Source organism: Acipenser ruthenus, chromosome 42 (genome assembly GCF_902713425.1).
Source record: "Acipenser ruthenus chromosome 42, fAciRut3.2 maternal haplotype, whole genome shotgun sequence".
Taxonomy (NCBI): Eukaryota; Metazoa; Chordata; class Actinopteri; order Acipenseriformes; family Acipenseridae; genus Acipenser; species Acipenser ruthenus.
The window spans coordinates 5,946,298-5,972,501 of NC_081230.1; the positions used below are offsets into that span (position 1 = coordinate 5,946,298).

The window sequence follows — 26,204 nt, forward strand, 5'->3', positions numbered from 1 at the left end:
TAGATAACTGCACTTCTGCATGAGCTCGTCATCTTAATGTACGATACAACGCTGCCGGCGATGCGTTTCCCATACCGTGTACGCAGCAGTGTGTATAGATAAGAAGATATTTCAAGGATATTGTTGCATTTTGTATCCGCACTACAATAAGCTGGGTCGTTATATTTACTGAAGGTACATGTTGAGAGTTTTAATAACACTAAAGCACATGTTGGAATGTTTTGAAGTGAAATAACAGATAAAAACGTATCTGTATTTTATAGTGCACTGATCTTGTGTGCGCGGGTCCCCATGTTATGACGTCACCGCTGTTTTTGCAGTGCTTTGTTTTGGCGCGAGATAGTTGAGTTTTGGTTTTCAGAAAAAGAAGAGCAGCCGGCTCGCTCTGTAGCGGAGCAAAATACAGAGCTGCAATCAAATTATACCGTGTCAAGAAACATCCCGAGCAGAGTCTGGTGAGGGTGCATATAGTGTACAGGCAGTAACTTCAGATTTGACTAAGGTTTGTTAAGAAAGTTTTGCAAATCGTGATGCAGTAAAAGTCTGGTACGGTGACGCTTTGAGAGTCCATGCTTCATGATATTAATAATATGCTATGTATGCATTGTAATGCGTGTGTGTGTTTTATAGTTGGCTACTGTAGAATTATGACTAAGTTGCTTACTGGCGCGTTTTCATTGTTAGAAACACACTATCACTCTACTACTAAATGATCTCGCTCTATAAGATGCACACCTTCTAAAAAAAACATAGAAAAAACGCGGCGCGGCGATTGTATTTATAAGATAGGCTGATCAAATGACCAATTCATAATAATAATAAGGAGACAGTCTTTTCGCCCGGCCCATGTCAATGAGTGCCGGCGGGCTCACGCATTGAATCAGTTTACGCTGTGCGTGGTTATTTTCACGTTGGCCCTGCAGCAGGTTCAGACGCTCACGTGCTCCCTCCAGCTGTTTGGCAGAACCGAATTTATTATCGATGAACACGGTCCGGTTCTGACCACTCAAGTGTTGCTAGCGTAGCCCTGCAGCATCACGCCACGTACCGTACGGCGGCTGCATGTTGTGATGTAATCGCTCCACTGCGTTTGTGGGACACACTGCTATTTAACATTTAAACAGTTATCTGTTCATAGCAAGAGTTAGCAAATCAAAAACGAGCCGCCCCCAGTGGCTCTGTGTGTGTGTAACCCTGCCTCTCCTGTTTCAGTTTGCACCCCTGTCAGGACTGTAATTTCTGGACTTGTACACGATGAACTGTGAGCTTTTAGCAACCTGCAATGGCTTAGGATATCTGGAGGAAGACACGTACCACCGCGAGCCAGACTGTCTGGGTGAGTGAGACGCTAACTTGACAGCACTGGAACCAGTTCTTCATTGAATAGTTCTTAGCTGCTTGTGTCACCACTATAATGCTTTTTCTGGTCCACTTAAACCACCTGCACTAAACAAAATCATTTCATCAATCCGACCTGTTTTGCACTTTTAGCTTCAAGTTTAAGTGGGGTGCTACTTAACCAGAAGATTAAAATGTGAGGGCCAGGGTTTATTCAGTGGAACAGTATGATGGACAGGGTTTTCTCACTAGAGTATGTGACCCTGTATCAGTGCTTCAGTGTGTTAAACAGACAGCCTCGTATCACACTGAAACCCTAAAGCGTGTTCGCTGTGCATCCCCCTGCAGAGAGCGTGAAGGATCTGATCCGATACCTGCGCCATGAGGACGACACGAGAGACATCCGGCAGCAGCTGGGAGCTGGGCAGATCCTGCAGAAGGACCTGCTGCCCCTCGTCATACAGCACCACCAGGAGGGGGCGCTGTTCGACGCCTGCATCCGGTACCCGCACTGCACAGTCTGGGTTTGCAGTCAGTGTTTCTGTGTTCCCTTGCTCCAATTCCAGATATTATCATGCCTTTACCTGGCTGCTCTGAGCTTGTCTGGAGAAACATACTGAGAGTAGGGCTGACAGAGCTGAAATCATGCTGTGAATGGAGAGACAGGGCTGAAATCATGATGTGAATGGAGAGACAGGGCTGAAATCATTCTGTGAATGGAGGGGCAGAGCTGAAATCATTCTGTGAATGGAGGGACAGAGCTGAAATCATGATGTGAGTGGAGGGGACAAAGCTGAAATCATGCTGTGAATGGAGAGGTCAGAGCTGAAATCATGATGTGAATGGAGGGGCAGTGCTGAAATCATGCTGTGAATGGAGACAGCAGAAATCATGCTGTGAATGGAGAGACAGAGCTGAAATCATGCTGTGAATGGAGAGACAGAGCTGAAATCATGATGTGAATGGAGAGACAGAGCTGAAATCATGCTGTGAATGGAGAGACAGAGCTGAAATCATGCTGTGAATGGAGAGACAGAGCTGAAATCATGCTGTGAATGGAGAGACAGAGCTGAAATCATGCTGTGAATGGAGACAGCTGAAACCATGCTGTGAATGGAGAGACAGAGCTGAAATCATGCTGTGAATGGAGAGACAGAGCTGAAATCATGCTGTGAATGGAGGGGACAGAGCTGAAATCATGCTGTGAATGGAGGGAGGAAGGCTGTTCAGTCCCAGCATGTAGGAGTCTCCAGACAAGCTCAGAGCAGGTAGAGGCAGATACAGAGAACAACTCCATATCAGAGAAACAGAACCACTAACATAGCAAGGAACATTTTAAACAAGCCAGTACAATGGACGCATGTTTCTTAAAGGGGATCTATTCAGTCTGAAGACCCTTAGGGAGATGCAAGGCGTGGAACACATGCTGTAATCCTGTCCCATGACTTCCTGTCCTCACTGTGTCTTGTATACAGTGTCAATGCAGAATCATTGGGCATCTATCAATGGAATGGCTTACAGCACTGAGAGTCCGATTTCTGGGCTCCTGGTAGCCATGGTAACCAGTTATTGACTTGATCCTCTCTCCTATTCGGCCCAGGCTAATGGTGAATCTTACCCAGCCGGCCCGGCTCTGTTTCGGGAAGGTCCCGGATGATCCCGCCTTCCGACATCACTTCCTGCAGGTGGAGTCCTCTCTGCAGGCCTATAAGGAGGTGAGTCTGAGTGCTTCCTGTGACATCATTTAATACACTTGAAACTAGAGAGTCCCACTGTGATCCTAACATGAACCAGCATGTGAGGGACAGCGTGTTTTTAAATATGAAGAGAGCAGTTCATTTATTACTGCAGCTGTCATTTCCAGCACCAACTGGAAATGTAGTCATGCTAACACTAAATGCATCAGTCAGCAACAGGCTGCTTCAAGACAGAGAGCTCCTTATTCAAGTTCAGGCCTCTCTCATTCTCTTATATTGAAACTGTTTTAGGTCCCTGAGGGTCTCCCCTGGTAAAGGCACGGCCGCGTGGTGTGCAGGGTGAGTCACACAGGCAGGGGAGCGCAGGGGTCCCCGAGGGTCTCCCCTGGTAAACGCACGGCCGCATGGTGTGCAGGGTGAGTCACAAATTCAGGGGAGCACAGGGGTCCCTGAGGGTCTCCCCTGGTAAAGGCACGGCCGCGTGGTGTGCAGGGTGAGTCACACAGTCGGGAGTGCAGGGGTCACCGAGGGTCTCCCCTGGTAAAGGCACGGCCGCGTGGTGTGCAGGGTGAGTCACACAGTCAGGGGAGTGCAGGGGTCCCCGAGGGTCTCCCCTGGTAAAGGCACGGCCGCGTGGTGTGCAGGGTGAGTCACACAGTCAGGGGAGCGCTGGGGTCCCCGAGGGTCTCCCCTGGTAAAGGCACGGCCGCATGGTGTGCAGGGTGAGTCACACAGTCAGGGGAGCGCAGGGGTCCCAGAGAGTCTCCCCTGGTAAAGGCACGGCCGCGTGGTGTGCAGGGTGAGTCACACAGTCAGGGGAGCGCAGGGGTCCCAGAGAGTCTCCCCTGGTAAAGGCACGGCCGCGTGGTGTGCAGGGTGAGTCACACAGTCAGGGGAGCGCAGGGGTCCCAGAGAGTCTCCCCTGGTAAAGGCACGGCCGCGTGGTGTGCAGGGTGAGTCACACAGTCAGGGGAGCGCAGGGGTCCCCGAGGGTCTCCCCTGGTAAAGGCACGGCCGCATGGTGTGCAGGGGGAGTCACACAGTCAGGGGAGCGCAGGGGTCTCCGAGGGTCTCCCCTGGTAAAGGCACGGCCGCGTGGTGTGCAGGGTGAGTCACACAGTCAGGGGAGTGCAGGGGTCCCCGAGGGTCTCCCCTGGTAAACGCACGGCCGCATGGTGTGCAGGGTGAGTCACACAGTCAGGGGAGCGCAGGTTCCTGGTTGTGCAAACTCTCTGTCTTGCAGCAGTCGCTGTGTTTGGGGTTGCTGGATGCTGATTGAGTATCTGTATCTGTTTTCTCAGGCCTTTGCTAATGAGAAGGTGTTTGGGGTGCTCAGCGAGAAACTCTACACCCTGCTACAGCTGGTGAGTTAACCCTTTATCACGAAGGCTACAATATTGTCATGTGGTAGTGAATTTGAATAAAGTCAAAACTGCAGCACGTCATGCACTGAAAATCCAGATCTGCGAGTATCTGTAAGTTGTTTGGTTGCGTATGCAGCACGCAGCATTTCCGTGTAGCTGTGTAGATCAGCGAATGAGGTTTGAAGCTGAGCGATGCAAGCATGTGAATGAGTGGAGTGGAAGGTTATGGGGTGAAAAAATAACGACAGAAGTGCAAGCGAAGTGTCAAATATCAGAAGTGAAAAATATGTGTCCTCTAAAATAACATTTAAACTGGCCCGTAGTCAAAAGCAATAGTCTTTATATTATTGGGTTTGGTGTGCTATTTAAAAACTCTTGTGTATGTTGATGTAGCTAAACCTACATTATTTGGTGACCTTTCCGTGAATTCTTGTTGTTTTTTGCTGCACCTTGCTCATGAAATGTACAAAAAATGACCGTGCCAAAATCATAGGCTTAGTTGTCACCCATAATTAAAACACTGAACAGTGCTGAATCTGGAAAGATAAAGACACTTTATACAGTCAATCACAGACCTTTCCACTGTAAGTCTTTCTCGATCTCTTTGAAATGTTTGTCTCTGATGTATGAAGTGTTTATTGTTTCTGATGTAACCCTTTACTCGCCAGTGCTTTGAACCCCGTCTCTGGGGCTGCAGTTCAGAGTCGATCACAGAGCTTGTATGACATTGGCGTGCCCTAAGCGTGTTGTTCCTGTTTGCAGGACTGGGAACAGAGGCAGGAGGAAGATAACTTGCTGATCGAGAGGATCCTGCTGCTGGTCAGGAATGTGCTGCATGTGCCAGCGGACCCCAGCGAAGAGAAGGTGAGAGAGGAGCTGAATTATTCGCTGTGTTTAAGAAGCTTTGCGTACGACTTCTGGAGCTGCTCTGCAGCTAGGCCCAAAAGTTTGGCACCCCCCTCTATATAGAATGAACACATTTTGCTTCACAAAGTCGAATGAAACTTGCTGAATAATGGCTGCCTGCCTGCCTGCCTGTCTGTCTGCAGAGCCTGGATGATGATGCCAGCCTGCATGACAAGCTGCTCTGGGCGATCCACATGAGCGGCATGGACGACCTCATCAAGTTCCTAGCCAGCTCCCCGAGCGAGCACCAGTGGAGCATGCACATCCTGGAGGTGATCTCACTGCTGTTCAGAGAGCAGGTGAGGGGCGAGGCAGGGGCTGGGGATGGGGAGCAGGGACTAGGGGAGAGTGTGGCTCTTGTGGTTAGAGCTGAGGGACTGGGAGGGATGCAGTGTGTGTTAGTCGTGTGAGTGGAGGGTCAGTAATGTTCACTGGTCTGTGTCTCAGACTCCGGAGCAGCTGGCCAGCACTGGGCAGGCACGCTCGGCTCGTGAGAAGGACAAGGACTCTCAGGAGCTGGAGATCCTGAGACAGAGAGAGCTGGCTGAGAAGAGGAGCCGCTCCCTGCACCGAGGCAACAGGTACCCAGACACTGAGCAGCACAGACACCGGGCTGCACGCTTCATACCGCACACACCACTGAGCAGCACAGACACCGGGCTGCACGCTTCATACCGCACACACCACTGAGCAGCACAGACACCGGGCTGCGCGCTTCATACCGCACACACCACTGAGCAGCACAGACACCGGGCTGCGCGCTTCATACCGCACACACCACTGAGCAGCACAGACACCGGGCTGCACGCTTCATACCGCACACACCACTGAGCAGCACAGACACCGGGCTGCACGCTTCATACCGCACACACCACTGAGCAGCACAGACACCGGGCTGCATGCTTCATACCGCGCACACCACTGAGCAGCGCAGACACCGGGCTGCACGCTTCATACCGCACACACCACTGAGCTGCATCAAACACAGCTCCCAGCAAACCTACCGGCATTAGATTGAAGGAGGTCTGACCCAGACACACAGATTAAAAGCCACATCAAGCTCGTTCCAGCTTTACACGGCCAAATAAAAATAGAGCATAGCTTTAAAAACCGATCTGTATTCTCTAAATACAAGTGAAAATAACCACCATTCCCTCCCTCTCCCTCTCTCTCTCACTCTTGCTCGCTCTCTCTCTCCCTCTCTCCCCCTCTCTTTCCCTCTCTCTCCTCCTCTCTTCCCCCCTCTCCTTCTCTCTCTCGCCCCCTCTCTCCACCTTCCCCCTCTCCCCTCTCTCCCCCCTCTCAGGCACTCCCGGTTTGGTGGCTCCTACGTTGTCCAGGGGTTGAAGTCAATTGGAGACAATGATGTCATTTACCACAGGGGCCTGCACACTGTGAGTGTACTGCACTTCCATTGAGTACAGTCACAGGGCTCGCTGGCAGGGGGTTCTTCCATTGAGTACAGTCACAGGGCTCGCTGGCAGGGGGTTCCTCCATTGAGTACAGTCACAGGGCTCGCTGGCAGGGGGTTCCTCCATTGAGTACAGTCACAGGGCTCGCTGGCAGGGGGTTCTTCCATTGAGTACAGTCACAGGGCTCGCTGGCAGGGGGTTCTTCCATTGAGTACAGTCACAGGGCTCGCTGGCAGGGGGTTCTTCCATTGAGTACAGTCACAGGGCTCGCTGGCAGGGGGTTCTTCCATTGAGTACAGTCACAGGGCTCGCTGGCAGGGGGTTCTTCCATTGAGTACAGTCACAGGGCTCGCTGGCAGGGGGTTCTTGCTGTGTTTGCTGCTGTACTTCACCATTTATTGGGTTTCAAACTACAGCTGTGGCCAAACGTTTTGCATCACCTAGAAATTTAGGGTTAGACATTACAAAAAAAACTATATGAACATAATTTTGATCTTTTTTTAACATCATGTAGTCAAAGAAACTACAAAATGATATCGCAGAAGTCTACTGGAAGCCATAATAGTAGTACAGTATTTCATGTTAGATTTCTGAATGTCACATTTTTCAATTGTCAGTATTTCATTAAGTATATGGAAAACTACAATATTTTACACGTAACATTATTCAGCAGGTGAAGCAAAACTTTTGACCATAGCTGTACAAATCACCAGTGGATTGATTCTTCTATTAGGATTCACAGAGCAGGCATTCACTGGGGCCCGGCCCCCCGTCGTGCTGCATTTCCAACGCCTGTGTGTGTGTTTCCGCTGCAGTTCAAGGACTACAGCCACGACTATGGGAAAGCAGTGCGGAGAGTTCCTAAGAGACGGCAGGCAGCGGGGGAGAGCGAGGGCAAGCGCCGCTCCGCCCTCAACGTGAGGCTCTTCCTGAAGGAGTTCTGCACCGACTTCCTGCAGAACTGTTACAACAGCCTCATGTACCAGGTCAAGGTGAGACCGAGAGAGAGATACCTCTGTGTGTGTGTGTGAGAGAGAGAGAGCCCTGGTCCCGCTGTGTTAAACCCTGATTCTCTGCTCTGTGTGGATGTGAGATGTGAGCGTCATCTCTCCCCTGCAGGACGGGCTGATCAGAGAGAGGGCTCAGCAGCATGATGAGACCTACTACCTGTGGGCTGTGTCCTTCTTCATGGGCTTCAACCGCAGCCTCCGCTTCCAGCCCGAGCTGGTGTCCGAGACCGTGTCCATCCGCACCTTCCACTACATCGAGCAGAACCTGACCAACTACTACGAGATGATGGTGACCGACCGCAGGGAGGCCTCCGCCTGGGCCCGCAGGTCAGGGGGAGGGGAGCGGGGTCCACCCCAGGAGAGGCTTGCTGACTGCTTGTATCTTGCACAGCGTGTAATAGATTGTTATAATATTTATAAGGGGGTTGTCTGGTAAAGGCATGACTGCGTGGTGTGCAGGGTGACAAGTTGCTAATGTTCACTGGGGATTCCAGAGGGAGAGCATTGGGGTTAGGGAGGCAAAACTGTTTCTCCTGACTACAGAGGACTCTACTGGTCAGGCGCCCATTCTAAATTGGGGAGAAAATCAGGGGTAAAATAATTGGGCACTAAATTGATTTAAAAAAAAAAACAGATATATACAGTATAGCTCATATCTTAATTTGATGTCATTGTAATTTCTGAAGTGTAAATTTGCTGTACTTTTGCAGTTAAATGAATGTTAATCCATGACATCAGCACAGTCTAGAAAAGAGACTGCTTTGTCCTGTTAACTGTTCAATACTTTGTGTGTATTAGTATTATAATAGACATCATTTCACACAGTTTGACATACAATAAGAGACTTGCGGTGTCTTGTCCATAAGGACTATTACAAGTGGACAGTTTGTCTCTAAGGCCTCTTGCCTTGTTTCCAGTTAGCTGACGTGTCCACCCCCCTTCCCTCCCAGAATGCACCTGGCTCTGAAGGCGTACCAGGAGCTACTGATGACGGTGAACGAGATGGACCGCTCGAAAGATGAGAACATCCGAGAGAGCGCCAGGGTGATCAAGAGTAAGAACTCCACACTGCAGCATTGCACAGGATCAGTACAGAGCATCCACACTGACACTGCACAGCCCTGAACACAAAGGATCAATACAGAGCAGCCACACTGACACTGCACACACAGGATCAATACAGAGCATCCACACTGACACTGCACACCTCTTTAGTCGTCCATAATGATCTCATTGAAGACATTGGGAAAGACTTGTAGTTGAAACGTTTATCATTGGATTTACAAAGTTTCTTTTAGTATTTCTAAAAACAAAATTTGTAGAAGTGAATATGCGAGCACTTTGGCTGGGCAAAAGGACCATGAATCCAACGCAAGCGGTCCTACCCCCCTATAATATGAATCCTGTTGTGATAACAGGAAGAATGACGCGGCTCCTCTGGGAGGGATGTTGAACCCGTGTGTGGTCCTTTCTGTGTGCAGGTAACATCTTCTACCTGATGGAGTTCCGGGAGATCTTCCTGGCTCTGCTGCGCAGGTTCGATGAGACCCGGCAGCCACGCTCCTTCCTGCAGGACCTGGTGGAGACCACTCACCTGTTCCTGCGCATGCTGGAACGCTTCTGCAAGGGCCGCAACCACCTCCTCGTGCAGGTAGGGGGCGCCAGAGGGGGGCGCAGAGATAGTGAATAGAGAAAAAAAAATAGAATTTGAAAAATATTTTGTCCATGATCTGTAATTGTGTTCCCTTGCGCAAGTACCAAAGTTCAGAACTGCCTTGGCTGTGTTGGAAAGCTGCAGAATGCCCTGTGCAGTGATTCCTTCCACAGCTGCACAGCTACACTGCAAATGGAAATGCAGAACAGGGAAGATGAATGCAGTCATTTCAATAAGGAGAACCTTTTAAAATGGATTTTGTAGCACAGCAGACCTTGCTCTGTTCAGAAACACGCTAATGTCAGGCTGTCTGTCTCTCCTCCTAACAGAAGAAGAAGGTGCATAAGAGGAGGAAGTCCAAGTCGAAGAAGAGACAGGGAGCGCACAAGGAGAGCTCCCCCGAAGCCCTGGAGGAGGCATGGCAGGCTGTGTCTCAAGAGCTGCGGGCCATTGGCTCAAAGGTAGCGTCCTTTATTAACCCTTCAATGCTCCTGGTGTTCCCATGCCTAGTTAATGCCTTTTTTCTCAATGCCAAGTATACTGGACAATGGGCAGCAAAAATCCCCTTGTTCAGGGTGGGAATGATCGCTTCAGTAAACAGCACCAAAGAACTCCTCTAACCAGTGAACACCTTTATAAAGACAATTCCAGTGTGTTAGTAATCGGGGCTCACAGTGTCTCTCCCGCAGTTGTCAGAGTCGGTGGTAGAGGGCGCTGTCCCGTTTGATGCAGCCTCAGAGGTTCCACTTGAAGATCAGAGAGCAGAGGCCATGGTGCGCATACAGGACATTCTACTGACCAAGCAGGGGCCGGAGGCGCTGGGGCTGCTGAGAGCTGCACGGTGAGAGAAGGGGAGGGGAGCATGAGCCACTGCAGAGAGAGGGGGAGGGGGGTACATGAGCCACTGCAGAGAGAGGGGGTACATGAGCCACTGCAGAGAGAGGGGGAGGGGGGGTACATGAGCCACTACAGAGAGAGGGGGAGGGGGTGGGCATGAGCCACTGCAGAGAGAGGGGCATGAGCCACTACAGAGAGAGGGGGAGGGGGGGCATGAGCCACTGCAGAGAGAGGGGGAGGGGGGGTACATGAGTCACTGCAGAGAGTGGGGGAGGGGGTGGGCATGAGCCACTGCAGAGAGTGGGGGAGGGGGTGGGCATGAGCCACTGCAGAGAGAGGGACATGAGCCACTGCAGAGAGAGGGGGAGGGGGGGCATGAGCCACTGCAGAGAGAGGGGGGGGGGGTACATGAGTCACTGCAGAGAGAGGGGGAGGGGGTGGGCATGAGCCACTGCAGAGAGAGGGGGAGGGGGTGGGCATGAGCCACTGCAGAGAGAGGGGGAGGGGGTGGGCATGAGTCACTGCAGAGAGAGGGGGAGGGGGTGGGCATGAGTCACTGCAGAGAGAGGGGGAGGGGGGGCATGAGCCACTGCAGAGAGAGGGGGAGGGGGGGCATGAGCCACTGCAGAGAGAGGGGGAGGGGGTGGGCATGAGCCACTACAGAGAGAGGGGGAGGGGGTGGGCATGAGCCACTGCAGAGAGAGGGGGAGGGGGGGCATGAGCCACTGCAGAGAGAGGGGGAGGGGGTGGGCATGAGCCACTGCAGAGAGAGGGGGAGGGGGGGGGGCATGAGTCACTGCAGAGAGAGGGGGAGGGGGTGGGCATGAGTCACTGCAGAGAGAGGGGGAGGGGGTGGGCATGAGCCACTGCAGAGAGAGGGGGAGGGTGGGCATGAGCCACTGCAGAGAGAGGGGGAGGGGGTGGGCATGAGCCACTGCAGAGAGAGGGGGAGGGGGGGGGGCATGAGTCACTGCAGAGAGAGGGGGAGGGGGTGGGCATGAGTCACTGCAGAGAGAGGGGGAGGGGGTGGGCATGAGTCACTGCAGAGAGAGGGGGAGGGGGTGGGCATGAGCCACTGCAGAGAGAGGGGGAGGGGGTGGGCATGAGCCACTGCAGAGAGAGGGGGAGGGGGGGCATGAGCCACTGCAGAGAGAGGGGGAGGGGCTGGGCATGAGCCACTGCAGAGAGAGGGGGAGGGGGGCATGAGCCACTGCAGAGAGAGGGGCATGAGCCACTACAGAGAGAGGGGGAGGGGGGGCATGAGCCACTGCAGAGAGAGGGGGAGGGGGTGGGCATGAGTCACTGCAGAGAGAGGGGGAGGGGGTGGGCATGAGTCACTGCAGAGAGAGGGGGAGGGGGTGGGCATGAGCCACTGCAGAGAGAGGGGGAGGGGGTGGGCATGAGCCACTGCAGAGAGAGGAGAGGGGGGGCATGAGCCACTGCAGAGAGGGGGAGGGGGGTACATGAGCCACTACAGAGAGAGGGGGAGGGGGGGTACATGAGCCACTGCAGAGAGGAGGGGAGGGGTACATGAACCACTGCAGAGAGAGGGGGAGGGGGGGTACATGAGCCACTGCAGAGAGGAGGGGAGGGGTACATGAACCACTGCTTAGAGAAGGGGTGGGTACATGAGCCACTGCAGAGAGAGGGAGGGGAGGGGGTACATGAGTCACTGCAGAGAGAGGGAGGGGGTACATGAGTCACTGCAGAGAGAGAGGGAGGGGAGGGGGTACATGAGTCACTGCAGAGAGAGAGGGAGGGGAGGGGGTACATGAGTCACTGCAGAGAGAGGGAGGGGAGGGGTACATGATTCACTGCAGAGAGAGGGAGGGGGTACATGAGTCACTGCAGAGAGAGGGAGGGGAGGGGGTACATGAGTCACTGCAGAGAGAGGGAGGGGAGGGGGTACATGAGTCACTGCAGAGAGAGAGGGAGGGGAGGGGGTACATGAGTCACTGCAGAGAGAGGGAGGGGGGGCATGAGTCACTGCAGAGAGAGGGAGGGGAGGGGGTACATGAGTCACTGCAGAGAGAGGGAGGGGAGGGGTACATGATTCACTGCAGAGAGAGGGAGGGGAGGGGGTACATGAGTCACTGCAGAGAGAGAGGGAGGGGAGGGGGTACATGAGTCACTGCAGAGAGAGAGGGAGGGGAGGGGGTACATGAGTCACTGCAGAGAGAGGGAGGGGAGGGGGTACATGAGTCACTGCAGAGAGAGAGGGAGGGGAGGGGGTACATGAGTCACTGCAGAGAGAGAGGGAGGGGAGGGGGTACATGAGTCACTGCAGAGAGAGGGAGGGGGGGCATGAGTCACTGCAGAGAGAGGGAGGGGAGGGGGTACATGAGTCACTGCAGAGAGAGGGAGGGGAGGGGTACATGATTCACTGCAGAGAGAGGGAGGGGAGGGGGTACATGAGTCACTGCAGAGAGAGAGGGAGGGGAGGGGGTACATGAGTCACTGCAGAGAGGGAGGGGGGGCATGAGTCACTGCAGAGAGAGGGGGGGGTACATGAGTCACTACAGAAACAACCTGGGGCAGTCACCTGGCAAAGTGGCGTGGCTGGCTCTGTGAATCGCAGCACTGCTTATGAAACATTGTATACCAGGCCTGGGGTCAATTACAGTTACTGCAGCGTCGTACAATTACACTGAAAAGTAACAAACAGCTCCACACACTAACATGTTTACTCTGTTTATTCTACCAGGCAGTAATCACAGGTACAAACACACTGCAGGACTTTTATTGTTTCAAACACACAGTCACTAAAACACAACATGGTGCTGTGAATGATGCAGCGTGGAAAGGTGTGTGATTGAAATGTAACTGATCAGTTACATGGCACAATTACTATTGCAACTACAGTTATGCAGGTGTGCTAATGTTCAACTACACTGGGATTGCAATCAATTACAGATGACACAGCTCCGATTGGAGTTGAGCCCAGGTTTGCTCATTCTGCTGCATTGGCTTTACATGTTTCTCCCTGAAGCTTGTTAAATGGGATCCTTCAAGAGAGCCACAAAGTGCTTGCAGTTCCTGTTGCTTTGCTGCCTTGTACTGTGTGTAGTGATAATGCAGGTGCCAGCATGGTATACTGAACTGGCACATTGTCTCTTCCCATTGGCAGGGAGGTGTGGCCAGAGGGGGACGTGTTTGGAGCACCTGACCTGGAGCAGGAGGAGGAGCTTGAACTCCTGAAGCAGATCCTATTCGCCAACCTGCCCAGTAAGAACGGATTCCTGAGGGCAGTCTTTACAAAGCGTTTGGCGCCATCTTGTGACTGCATATTGAAACTGCACTACTTCTCAGGAAGTGCATTTTGAAGGTAAGCTTTGCTGGCTGACAGCGTCTCTCTCTGATTGGTTGTCAGGGTCAACCGCCCCTGAGCCCGAGGAGGAAGAGGCGGGAGAGGAGGCGGAGGAAGAGGAGCTAGAGTCTGTGCGCGTCTCGGAGACGGAATTCAACTTCCTCGACTATATAAAGAGGTGAATGACACTCAACTGCACTGCAAGGGGTTCCTGTTAACAGGAGCCTTAAATACAACTTCAGATAAGCAGGAAAACCCTTTGTGAACACAGCTGAAGGCAGGAGCTCAAATGCTTGTCTGTTTGCGGCTTGTCCTCCAGGGGGCGGTAGCTCACCTCCGCTGTGGAGCTCTGGGGTGTAAAGAGGCGATTGATTTGGGGATTGGAGGATGCACACTGACCTTCAGCTCTCCTGAGCCAATCCCTAACCCTTGTACTGTCCCCGCCCCTTCGTTTAACACCAGGTTTGCCAACGCGAACGTCCTGAAGCCCTACATCCAGCTGCTGAAGAGCTACCACCAGAACAGCAGCCACACCAACCACTGCATCGTGCGCATGCTGCACCGCATAGCCTACGACCTCAAGATGGAGCCCCTGCTCTTCCAGCTGTCCGTCTTCTGTGTGTTCAACAGGATCCTGGGAGACCCGTCCGCCGCGGCAGCATACAAGGTGAGGAGAGCTCAGCAGCCCCGACACGGCCCCGCACCGTCTCTGCTCTTTCTCTCTCTTCTCTGACGGCTGTGTTTTGTGTGTCCTGCAGGAGCTGGTGACCTTCGCCAAGTTCGTGCTGAGCCGCTTCTTCACCCTGGCGACGCGGAACGACAAGGCGTACGTGGAGCTGCTGTTCTGGAAGAACGTGGGGACGGTGAGAGAGATGACCGAGGGGTACCGCAAACCAGGAGAGGAGGACAGGTGAGCAGCGAGTGTCCAGGTGCAAAAGTGAATGATTTTTTTAATGGCATTTTCATTTTAATTTGTGAACTTAAAATTGGTGAATGTCTTTTGTACATCTAGAAAGTACAATGCATGGAACAGAAGATTTCATAATGAATTGTTCTGATCAGAGATTGGGTGCAGCAGCAGTAACATGTTTTGTTAGTATGTTGTCTGCCTGGTTCCTCACAGTCCTCTCTCTGTCTCTCTGTGTAGCGATGGCTCGAAAAAGCGAGTGACGTGGACAGAGGAGGAGGAGGAGGAACTGAGACAGCTCTACATGCAGCACTGCAAGGCTGAGGGTACGAGACCACCGCCCGGCTCCCATTCGCTAACCCTGCGAATCCTGTCTTCAGCAAAGACAGGCTGGCTTCAATCTCTCCTTACGAAGCAAAACTCAAAGCACTGTGCTGTGTGTATACCAAGTGCAACGTATGCACAAGAAAGTTATGTTTAAAACTACATTAAGCAGCTGAATTCAGAGAGTTGCTTTCCTTTGATCAAGTTCTGCACCTGCTTTGCAGCGCAGTGTCATTTAGAGCAGCGTGATTCTGTCGTTTTGGATTTGAATGATTGCACATGGTGAATATGCTAGTAGATTTGTAAATCATGCATGTGTCTGTGTCTCTCCCTCCCTCTGCTCTCTCTCTTCTCTGACCCTGTGTCTCTCCCTCTCTCCTCTGACCCTGTGTGTCTCTCTCTCTCCCTCTCTCCTCTGACCCCATGTCTCTCTCTCTCTCTCCTCTGACCCGTGTCTCTTCCTCTCTCTCTCCTCTGACCCCGTGTCTCTCTCACTCTCTCTCTCTCCTGACTTTGTATCTCTTTCTGTCCTCTGACCCCGTGTCTCTCTCTCTCTCTCTCCTCTGACCCCATGTCTCTCTCTCTCTCCTCTGACCCCGTGTCTCTCCCTCTCTCTCTCCTCTGACCCCGTGTCTCTCTCTCACTCTCTCTCTCTCTCTCCTGACCCTGTATCTCTCTTTCTGTCCTCTGACCCCATGTCTCTCTCCCTCTCTCTCTCTCTCTCCTCTGACCCTGTATCTCTCTCTCCTCTGACCCCGTGTCTCTCCCTCTCTCTCTCTCTCTCTCTCCTCTGACCCCGTGTCTCTCCCTCTCTCTCTCTCCTCTGACCCCGTGTCTCTCTCACTCTCTCTCTCTCTCCTGACCTTGTATCTCTTTCTGTCCTCTGACCCCGTGTCTCTCTCTCTCTCTCTCTCTCCTCTGACCCCGTCTCTCTCTCTCTCTATCTCTCTCTCTCTCTCTCCTCTGACCCTGTGTCTCTCCCTCTCTCTCTCTCTCTCCTCTGACCCCGTGTCTCTCCCTCTCTCGCTCTCTCTCTCCTCTGACCCTGTGTCTGTCTCTCTCTCTCTCTCTCTCTCCTGACCCTGTATCTCTCTTTCTGTCCTCTGACCCCATGTCTCTCTCCCTCTCTCTCTCTCTCCTCTGACCCCTCGTCTCTCCCTCTCTCTCTCAGACGCTGATGTGATTGAGAGCCTGCTCCCTCGCCTGCAGAACCCTAACCGCACGCGCCGTCAGGTAGCCAATCACCTGGTCCAGATGGGTCTGGTGCACAGCATCAAGGACCTGAAGAAGGAGAGGTCAGTAGAGTGTCCGAGCCGCTGACCAGCCTGACCGTGCTGCTGAGATCGGAGTCGTGCGCAGTGCTGCCATGTGACACACACAGCTCTCATGATTACATGTTACCGTTTTATTTAAAATTGCAGTGAGCTGGTTCTGCTATTTACGATATTAAACACTAAATATTTACACACCACTGGAACATTTTTTGATGTGTCGGATGTTTTGTTTGCTGTCTGAAATAAAAAAAAATAAAAACATAAACTTAAAAAAAAAAATGGCAAAGGCTAACCTTACCTATACAGGGGCTAAGCACAGCTTTACAGAGGAGAGCCACGATCCTGAGAATGAAGTGGATGCCAGTGCAGGAGTCGTGTGTTCAGAGATGCGGCACGGCGGTGGTGTTCTCAATACTGAGTCTCTCTCTCTGTGTCTCTAGGAAGGGCAAAGGCACCCGCATTGTGCTGTGGACAGAGGAGCAGGAGCTGGAGCTGCAGACTCTCTTTGAGGAGTTCAAAGACACTGCTGGTAATTATTATTATTATTATTATTATTATTATTTGTTTATTTAGCAGACGCCTTTATCCAAGGCGACTTACAGAGACTAGGGTGTGTGAACTATGCATCAGCTGCAGAGTCACTTACAATTACGTCTCACCCGAAAGACGGAGCATAAGGAGGTTAAGTGACTTGCTCAGGGTCAGACAATGAGTCAGTGGCTGAGGTGGGATTTGAACCGGGGACCTCCTGGTTACAAGCCCGTTTCTTTAACCACTGGACCACACAGCCTCCTAACTTTAACCACTGGACCACACAGCCTGTGGATATTGTGCCATTTCAAGATCCTAATGCACTTCTGCACCACGCAGCTCGCCATCTAATAATGAATTCTTACCGACTAATGCTACTCTCACTACTGACCCAGCTGCAGTCACAAACCTACAAGTCAGCAGTTTGATCTCTACTGTGGATCGGAGGATGCCCACCGACCTTCAGTTCTCCTTGGTTAGGGAAAATAACTGCGTTTCGAAAATGATGCATGTGATTATTAGCAGGGATTTCCTCTGGTGCCCAGCGAGTGTGTAAGATGCAGTGGCGTGTGCTTTGTTTCAGATGTCCTGGGGAGCATCATGAAGCTCATCACTGCGAAACGCTCCAAGCCTCGCCTGGTGGAGAAGCTGCTCAGTATGGGGCTGGTCTCCGATCGCAAGGAGCTCTACAAGAAACCCAGACGCAGGGCGGCCGGCAAGCCCTCCGGCATGGTACCCCTCTCCTTTCTCTCAGTTCAGAGGTTAACCTTGTAAAGACCAACACCAACTCCTTCGCATTACACTGATGGAGCCGCTAGCAGAAAAGCTTCCTAAAATAAAACAGGCATGCATCAAGAGAACGTGTATCTTTATTTTAATCAGTAGGTTCACATGCACTAATGTATGCCTCATATAAGTCTGGGTGGTATTCCTCATATTGTGTTTAATTCATATAGAATTTGCTATTCTTCCAAGAATTTCCATGCAACTATGGTAGGATGCTAGATACTAAGCACTAGGCAATTACCATGCAAGGGAAGAAAGCCCATGAAATTCAGTGTGCATGCATCTTCTTAAGGGAGGATTTCACCAGAATGCTACATACTGCAAAATGGACTCCTGGTATTCTGCATATACCATGGCATAGTTACAGGCGCAGTGTTCAGTTGATACGCAGTCTCTGTTGTGCATCAGTGTTACACAGCATGTTTAGTACTGATTGCAATTAATTAACATGCTGCTTGAGTGTCAGGATCAGGAAATCAGCCATTTCTCCGTCCGTCACACTCTCAAACTTCTCTAACTTCCAGACGGAAGAGGAGTTCTTCACTGAGCTGGGGGCCGAACCTCACGAGGAATTATCAGAGGAGGAGGAGGAGGAGGAGGAGGAGAGTGAGAGCGAAGGAGAGGAAAGCAAGCAGAAGAGAGAGAGAGCCAGGGGGGAGGGCAGGAGAAGAGCAGGAGGGGCAGACAGCAGCGTGCAGAAAATGGTGCACAAACTGAGACAGGAAGGTAAGCGCGCACACACACACACACACACACACACACCAGTGTTTCTGAGGACAATGCATTGACTCTCAGAGTGTAGATTTCGTGTTCTCCAGAGGGGCATGGATCACCACAGTCATGCATTGTTTTTTCTTTTTGAATATTTGTTTTAACATGAAGGGACGTTGCTCTGTAGTTTCGGTAGGTATTCCTTCCTTCTGGTAGAAAGACTACTTCTGTTATAGACAGTAATGTGTAATAGTTTGAAAGGGACTTGTGTGATTCTCTGGATTAGGACTCTAATTCATATTTAACTAAGCCCTGGTGCCCCTCCTGTCAAAAGGGTCTGTCTATCACTAAATAATGTATTGACTTTTATTTAATTTATGAATCGATTCAAATTTCAAATGACTGTTCTTGCTGGTTTGCTGACAATACTTGCTTGGCTTTAAGTACATTTACTGCAGATTTATGTAGAATCTATTTTTTGTCTACTTAAACATGTTTAATAGATGCACAGGAGGCAGTGTTTAATAGATGCACAGGGGCAGTGTTTAATAGATGCACAGGGGGCAGTGTTTAATAGATGCACAGGGGGCAGTGTTTAATAGGTGCACAGGGGCAGTGTTTAATAGATGCACAGGAGGCAGTGTTTAATAGATGCACGGGAGGCAGTGTTTAATAGATGCACAGGGGCAGTGTTTAATAGATGCACAGGGTGATATTTAATGTGTTCAGGGTTTTAAATGATTTGTTGTGAAGTCAGTCATTGCCCCTCAGATTGCCATTCCGAGCTGCACCACTGATCATGTGACTTCCGGTTTCTGTGATCCGCTAACGCTTCTCTGTTCCACTAGCCCACTGTTAGGTTCCATGTCTGCTCTCTGGTATTTAAACTTGAACACAGATCAGGAATTGCCTTTTTTGACTCCCTATTTTAAAGGCAAATGTATCCTGTGTTTCTCCCAGGGGTCTCCAGTCCCTTGCTGTGGCTTCAGCACTGCCTGAACAGGACTGCTGCTGACAGAGAGGAGGATGGTAAGCAGTCACTCTGTGCACAACAATCAAACAGATACTGATCAGAACTTCTAAATGAAACCCATCGTAGCTAACGATATTAAAATATTTTTCATGTAGATCAATAGTTAGAGACACTACATGCACATCCGTTCGCTCTCTTCATCTCAGATGTGCTTAGAAACATGGATTTCATTTTATATCTGGTACTAGGTTCAAGAACTCTGTTTGCATGCCTTGCTTTCTGATAGTCTTGCACTTCCTTGGTCACTTGGAAAGAAATTGTCCACACAGTGCTGTGTTTGTTGATTCGGATGCAGGTCAGGCTCAGCCCGTGCCCCTGGTGCCCCTCACAGAGGACAATGAAGACGCCATGGAGAACAAGCACTTCCAGAGACTGCTCAAGAAACTGGGCATCCGGGCACCAGCCAATGAGCAGGTAGGGTTAGACTGGGGCTCGGAACCAGCCAATGAGCAGGTAGGGTTAGACTGGGGCTCAGAACCAGCCAATGAGCAGGTAGGGTTAGACTGGGGCTCAGAACCAGCCAACGAGCAGGTAGGGTTAGACTGGGGCTCAGAACCAGCCAATGAGCAGGTAGGGTTAGACTGGGGCTCAGAACCAGAAAATGAGCAGGTAGGGTTAGACTGGGGCTCAGAACCAGCCAATCAGCAGGGAGAGTCAGACTGGGGCTCAGAACCAGCCAATCAGCAGGGAGAGTCATACGCGGGCTCAGAAGCAGCCAATGAGCAGGGAGGATTAGACTGGGCATCTGACCACCTCTGTGTGATTAGTGGATTAACCCAGCTCTCATGCCTGGTTTTCAGGAATCCTTCTGGAGAATCCCAGCCAAGCTCACCCCTGCCCAGCTGCGGGTCTGTGCCTCGTCCCTGTGTGTGAGTGAGGAGGCTCCCCCAGGGGGCTCCGAGGAAGAGGGGGCTCCCCCGGGGGGCTCCGAGGAAGAGGGGGCTCCCCCGGGGGGCTCCGAGGAAGAGGGGGCTCCCCCGGGGGGCTCCGAGGAAGAGGGGGCTCCCCCGGGGGGCTCCGAGGAAGAGGGGGCTCCCCCGGGGGGCTCTGAGGAGGAGGAGCAAGGGGCGGAGGAGCAGAGGGCCGGAGCTCTGAGAGCGCTGCTTCTCGCTCGCAAGAGGAAACGGCCCCACCCCGACGCTGCAGGTAACAACCCGCTGTCCTCTTCAGAATCGGGGGTTGGTGCCACGAGGAACTAAATCCACAAGCCTTCGTTTAGTGTACCCAGAACACCCCTGCAAACAGGAATCCCATTGTACAGAAATCTGCTTTCTGAAACTGGTTTACTGGAAGAGACTCCCTAGAGTAAAGACATTGAAAAGACTTCTAGTCAAAACATTGTCATTGAAGTGTCTGTTAGACTCTACAGAGATACCAGCTTCATCCAGAACTAGAAGACTCTCAATAGTGCTGAATTTAGTAACACGAAAAGAAACTTCACTGAGTCTTTCTCAATGACTTCTACAGCTAGGGTCAAAGGTTTTGCATCGCCCTATAGAATGAAATAATTTTGCTTCATAAAGTCGAATGAAACTTGCTGAATAATGTAGTTGTAGTTTTCCATATACTGACAACAAATTGAAAAATGTGACATTTTAAAAATCTAACATGAAATACTGTACTACAATTGTGGTTTCCAGTACACTTGCAATATAATTTAGCTCATTTTTTTGGTTACATGATTCAATTTGAATTTAAGACACCCTCAAATTTAAGATGCAGTCCAAATTTACCACCCAAATAAAACATCAAATAAATCTGCATTTACAAAGACACAACCGCTGTTGTATCGTACAAAACTGACATGAAACAGTGTTGTTGTAGATTAACCACAGAGCTTGTTTTATGTGCTGCGCACTGTATAATACTTCAGATGGCGTCTCTGTCGTACACACACCACCACTCACTCCACGCCATCGCACATCCTGACAACACGAGCACGACTCGACACTCCACGCCATCGCACATCCTGACAACACGAGCACGACTCGACACTCCACGCCATCGCACATCCTGACAACACGAGCACGACTCGACACTCCACGCCATCGCACATCCTGACAACACGAGCACGACTCGACACTCCACGCCATCGCACATCCTGACAACACGAGCACGACTCGACACTCCACGCCATCGCACATCCTGACAACACGAGCACGACTCGACACTCCACGCCATCGCACATCCTGACAACACGAGCACGACTCGACACTCCACGCCATCGCACATCCTGACAACACGAGCACGACTCGACACTCCACGCCATCGCACATCCTGACAACACGAGCACGACTCGACACTCCACGCCATCGCACATCCTGACAACACGAGCACGACTCGACACTCCACGCCATCGCACATCCTGACAACACGAGCACGACTCGACACTCCACGCCATCACACATCCTGACAACACGAGCACGACTCGACACTCCACGCCATCGCGCATCCTGACAACACGAGCACGACTCGACACTCCACGCCATCGCGCATCCTGACAACACGAGCACGACTCGACACTCCACGCCATCGCGCATCCTGACAACACGAGCACGACTCGACACTCCACGCCATCGCGCATCCTGACAACACGAGCACGACTCGACACTCCACGCCATCGCGCATCCTGACAACACGAGCACGACTCGACACTCCACGCCATCGCACATCCTGACAACACGAGCACGACTCGACACTCCACGCCATCGCACATCCTGACAGCACGACTCGACACTCCACGCCATCGCGCATCCTGACAACACGAGCACGACTCGACACTCCACGCCATCGCGCATCCTGACAACACGAGCACGACTCGACACTCCACGCCATCGCGCATCCTGACAACACGAGCACGACTCGACACTCCACGCCATCGCGCATCCTGACAACACGAGCACGACTCGACACTCCACGCCATCGCGCATCCTGACAACACGAGCACGACTCGACACTCCACAGCATCAGGCAGCATGTAACCCAGCAACCACAACAGCACTGAACATTGCTTGGCATGTCTGAAAATACGGGGTTCTGATCAGCATTTCCAATCTGTCCAAGCTGGTACTGTTAGAAACGCTGAAATCGTAAATGTTTCTCTTGGAATTGCTGAGGAAGCTTGGTTTGTTTTTTCTCAGCAGCAAGTCACGTTGGTGCTGCTCGTGTTTTTGGGCAGACTCCTTTGTTGTCTTTTTCCGGCAGTCAGTCAGCTCATTCTCATTGGCAACGTGAAAAGATGTACCTGTGATAAAAATAATTCACTTAAACAGGGTTCATCCAAAATGTATAGCAAAGACAAGGTGATGCTGCGATGGCTGCCTTCTCTCACTGTCCTGTCCTGTCCTGTCCTGTCCTGTCCTGTCTTAGGCACAGAGATGGAGTCCCCTGCACAGCCAGTGAAACCAGCCCTGGACTCGGAGTCTGAATCAGACAGTGAAACCAGCAGGTACGACTTCAAACACTGCAGGGATGGGAATAGGACTCCTATTGCACAGCAGTTTCACCCATTCCAGGTTTTACTACGAGCTTGATTAGCCACAGTGTAGAGGTAACAGCCTCAGGTGTGTCTCATTAAACTCATAGTAAATAATATTGAATTACAATATAAACCTATAAAACACATTTCGTAAACAATCTTTATTAAATATAACTTTTACACACTTCTTTGTAAGCGATGAGGATCTGATAGCACTGTTGTTGAAACTACAGATAAGTTATGAAAATCTAACACCCCATCCAAAATCTGTGCCTGCTTTCTTTAAGATCAACCAGATTGTAAAATGGTTAAACACTCCTCTTTCCATGTGTGTGGGATAATCTCGATCTCTTTCACCCCCAAACAGAGAGCCTGAGAGGAGAGCCGCCAGAAAGCAAGCGTCTAAGCGGAGTCGAGTTCTGGATAGCGATGAAGAGGAAGGTAAAGGAGGAGTTAAACCAGCAGCACTGAGGCTGGCCTGACTCCACACACCCTGCCTCAAGATGGCTTCACATGTACCTGCATGGACCTCTCAGAACTACATTTCCCATCACCCTCCTGCTCAGGAGGATGATGGGGGTCCATGCGGGTACATGTGAAGACATCTTGAGGAAGGGAATGCAATTTAAAAGTTAAAAAATGTAAATAAATAAATAAATAAAATACACACACCTTATGTAAACAGTTGTAGCAACACATGGGAGCATGTAACACAGTGAAATAAAAAGGTCCTTATGCACCCTTTAAGTTGAATGAAAAACGTTTGAACTAGAAGACTTTCTCAATGCATTCTTGTCTAAGTGGTTGTTGAACTTGTTTGATGTTTAGTAGTTTTGGAAGGATGTAGTTTTCCTGTTTTAGTAATTAAACAGGATTTGGGACACTGCAATTTTAAACATTTCAATGGTAAATGAATCCATAATATCCTGTTTTGCGACTTAAAACAACTACACACGAAATCAATTTTATTTTCTTGAGAATGTGTGTGATAGTTTAGACTGTTAATCAATTAAATGTAGATTTACAGGCACAGTTTTAACCTCCTCCTTGTGCCAGCAGAGGAGGGCTCTGGAAAGTCATCGGCGATGGATTTGGGGGGACGGGACCCCGATTCAGACGCGGAGGAGAGAACGGCGCCGGCCAAACGCAGACGCCACAGAATCGAGGATGACGATGAAGATTAAACGCTGAAGAAATAGTCCAAACCCAGAGGAGCACAAAAATACAATATTTCAAAGACCGCTCCTCATTGCTATGGTTACCGCTCCTCATTGCTATGGTTACAGAGCCCTTTAGTGTGATTTTCTCCAGGCACCAAAAAAGAATGCAAGTGCACCAATCCGCTTGTAGCTCACACCTGAATCGCCCAATGTCTGTACAGTGGGAGGGACCTGGAAAATATAAGGATCCTGTTCTGGGCTGGTTTGCGATTAGCTCTGATTTGTGCCTCTGTGTTTGGGAGCTGTGGGATCAGTGTTAACTCCCATGATGTTGAAATAGAAATATGTACCTTTGATTTATTGAGGATTTTTATTTTTACAATATAAAGAAATTGCGAGGTTTTTTTGGGTACCCCAGTCAACGGGCCTGGTTCACTTTAAAGGCTCTGTATACAGTGACCCCTGTGGTTCTTAAGGGATCAGCGATCGCCATTCTGTTTTTTGTGTGACTCAAGCTCGTTCACAGATCCGATTGGTTGATCTGCTTTGGTGTAAAGTTGACCCTTGTAGAGGAGTAGACAGCATAGCTGGTTTTAGTGTGACGTCATTTCCATCCGATACTATCTGACAAAGACAGAGGGCTGCATCACATCAATATCAGGGTGTACTATAGATTATACACAAGCAAGGAAGAACGTTTTGGCCTCTCAATACATTGCAGCGTTTGTTTGAGTGTTTGAATATTTAGCCCTGCGAGTCTTTCATTTACACAGAAAGTAGCAGCAGCAACGTGACATTCAGGAGCTGAAGTGGGGAAGACTATACCACTCCTGCTGCTGTGTACAATTACGATAAATACATTGCAAGCCATCCTTTTACAGAAGCTAGACAAGCTTGTGGAAATGCTGATTTCGTAATAGTAATTGTATAATACAGGGCTGTGTGTTTAACATGCTGAAGTGCTGATGCAGAGTAAGTTCACCAGCTTTACATGGTTTGCATTCACAGAGAAGAGAAGCTGATGAGCTCCCACCCCCACTGAGTGTTACCCCCAATATTTACCTGCAAAACTAGAATACGTTTTAAAATGTTATTGTTAATTACTGTTGATGTAGATTTTAAAAAGTACCGTTGTTTTAGTTTTGAATTCACGTTCCTGTTTAAAATGTGAGTGTGTAAGTGAATACAATCAATAAAACTTGTGAACGCCACAATCTTGTGATTTGAATGTGTGCAGAACCAGTGATAGGAGTTTTAAAGGAGTGATTGTCAAGACTTTAAAAATCAGTTTCACTTCACTCTTTTTCTCCAGCAACCAGCTTCTCTGTGTCCCAGCATACCTCCTTCTGTGTCCCAGCATACCTCCTTCTGTGTCCCAGCATACCTCCCTCTGTGTCCCAGCATACCTCCCTCTGTGTCCCAGCCTCCCTGTGTTCCAGCCTCTCCCTCTCTGTGTTCCAGCCTCTCCTTCTGTGTCCCAGCCTCTCTCTCTCTGTGTCACAGCCTCTCCCTCTCTGTGTTCCAGCTTCACTCTCTGTGTCCCAGCCTCTCTCTCTCTGTGTTCCAGCTTCACTCTCTGTGTCCCAGCCTCTCTCTCTCTGTGTTCCAGCCTCTCTCTCTCTGTGTCCCAGCCTCTCCCTCTCTGTGTCCCAGCCTCTCCCTCTCTGTGTCCCAGCCTCTCTCTCTCTGTGTTCCAGCCTCTCTCTCTCTGTGTCCCAGCCTCTCTCTCTGTGTTCCAGCCTCTCTCTCTCTGTGTCCCAGCCTCTCCCTCTCTGTGTCCCAGCCTCTCTCTCTCTGTGTTCCAGCCTCTCTCTCTCTGTGTTCCAGCCTCTCTCTCTCTGTGTCCCAGCCTCTCCCTCTCTGTGTCCCAGCCTCCCTCTCTGTGTCCCAGCCTCTCTCTCTCTGTGTCCCAGCCTCTCTCTCTGTGTCCCAGCCTCTCTCTCTGTGTCCCAGCCTCTCTCTCTGTGTCCCAGCCTCTTTCACTGTGTCCCAGCCTCCCTCTCTGTGTTCCAGCCTCTCTCTCTCTGTGTCCCAGCCTCTCTCTCTGTGTCCCAGCCTCTTTCACTGTGTCCCAGCCTCCCTCTCTGTGTTCCAGCCTCTCTCTCTCTGTGTCCCAGCCTCTCTCTCACTGTGTCCCAGCCTCCCTCTCTGTGTTCCAGCCTCTCTCTCTCTGTGTCCCAGCCTCTCTCTCTGTGTCCCAGCCTCTCTCTCTCTGTGTCCCAGCCTCTTTCACTGTGTCCCAGCCTCTCTCTCTGTGTCCCAGCCTCTCCCATGTGTTTCTGTCTTAAAAGGGATTGTAGTTAACAAAACAATGCCATGCATTCTCCACACCATGCACCTCCATTCACTGTGTAGGTCTGAAATGTGTAGTTTCTAAAATAAAAAAAACCCTCCATTTTCATTTTATATTAAACTATATTTTATGTTTTTACTATTATACATTTTTACTATTTCATGTGGTGGGTGTCTACAGTT

At 50.7% G+C, this 26,204-nt stretch overlaps 1 protein-coding gene across 3 annotated transcripts; it reads left to right on the forward strand.

Annotated features, from left to right (window-relative positions):
- The first annotated feature begins 78 nt into the window (after nt 1-78).
- Nucleotides 79-24,943, forward strand: LOC117400992 (protein timeless homolog). Of its 3 annotated transcripts, none has more exons than XM_059011516.1 (30): nt 79-174; nt 1,213-1,336; nt 1,687-1,840; nt 2,939-3,053; nt 4,337-4,399; nt 5,162-5,263; nt 5,449-5,604; nt 5,753-5,886; nt 6,612-6,699; nt 7,533-7,709; nt 7,837-8,054; nt 8,678-8,781; nt 9,209-9,378; nt 9,711-9,842; nt 10,071-10,222; nt 13,346-13,443; nt 13,589-13,703; nt 13,988-14,192; nt 14,284-14,435; nt 14,673-14,758; nt 15,928-16,051; nt 16,471-16,559; nt 17,145-17,293; nt 17,872-18,073; nt 19,019-19,087; nt 19,387-19,505; nt 19,892-20,237; nt 22,461-22,539; nt 22,937-23,010; nt 23,629-24,943. In XM_059011516.1, exons 2-30 carry the CDS (start codon nt 1,255-1,257, stop codon nt 23,751-23,753), a joined length of 3,879 nt encoding a protein of 1,292 aa, XP_058867499.1. In that variant the 5' UTR covers nt 79-174; nt 1,213-1,254; the 3' UTR covers nt 23,754-24,943. The 3 variants fall into 3 exon arrangements, with proteins under 3 accessions (XP_058867499.1, XP_058867498.1, XP_058867500.1); XM_059011515.1 differs by lacking the exon at nt 79-174 and adding an exon at nt 287-502; XM_059011517.1 differs by lacking the exon at nt 79-174 and adding an exon at nt 287-455.
- The last annotated feature ends 1,261 nt before the right edge of the window (nt 24,944-26,204 follow it).

Bases quoted from the DNA above. Each gene is read 5' to 3' on its own strand.
- LOC117400992 (XM_059011516.1), top strand. From the start codon at position 1,255: ATGAACTGTGAGCTTTTAGCAACCTGCAATGGCTTAGGATATCTGGAG. The intron at 13,704-13,987 runs GTGAATGACACT...GTTTAACACCAG, and splicing joins TTCCTCGACTATATAAAGAG to GTTTGCCAACGCGAACGTCC. The intron at 14,193-14,283 runs GTGAGGAGAGCT...TGTGTCCTGCAG, and splicing joins CCGCCGCGGCAGCATACAAG to GAGCTGGTGACCTTCGCCAA.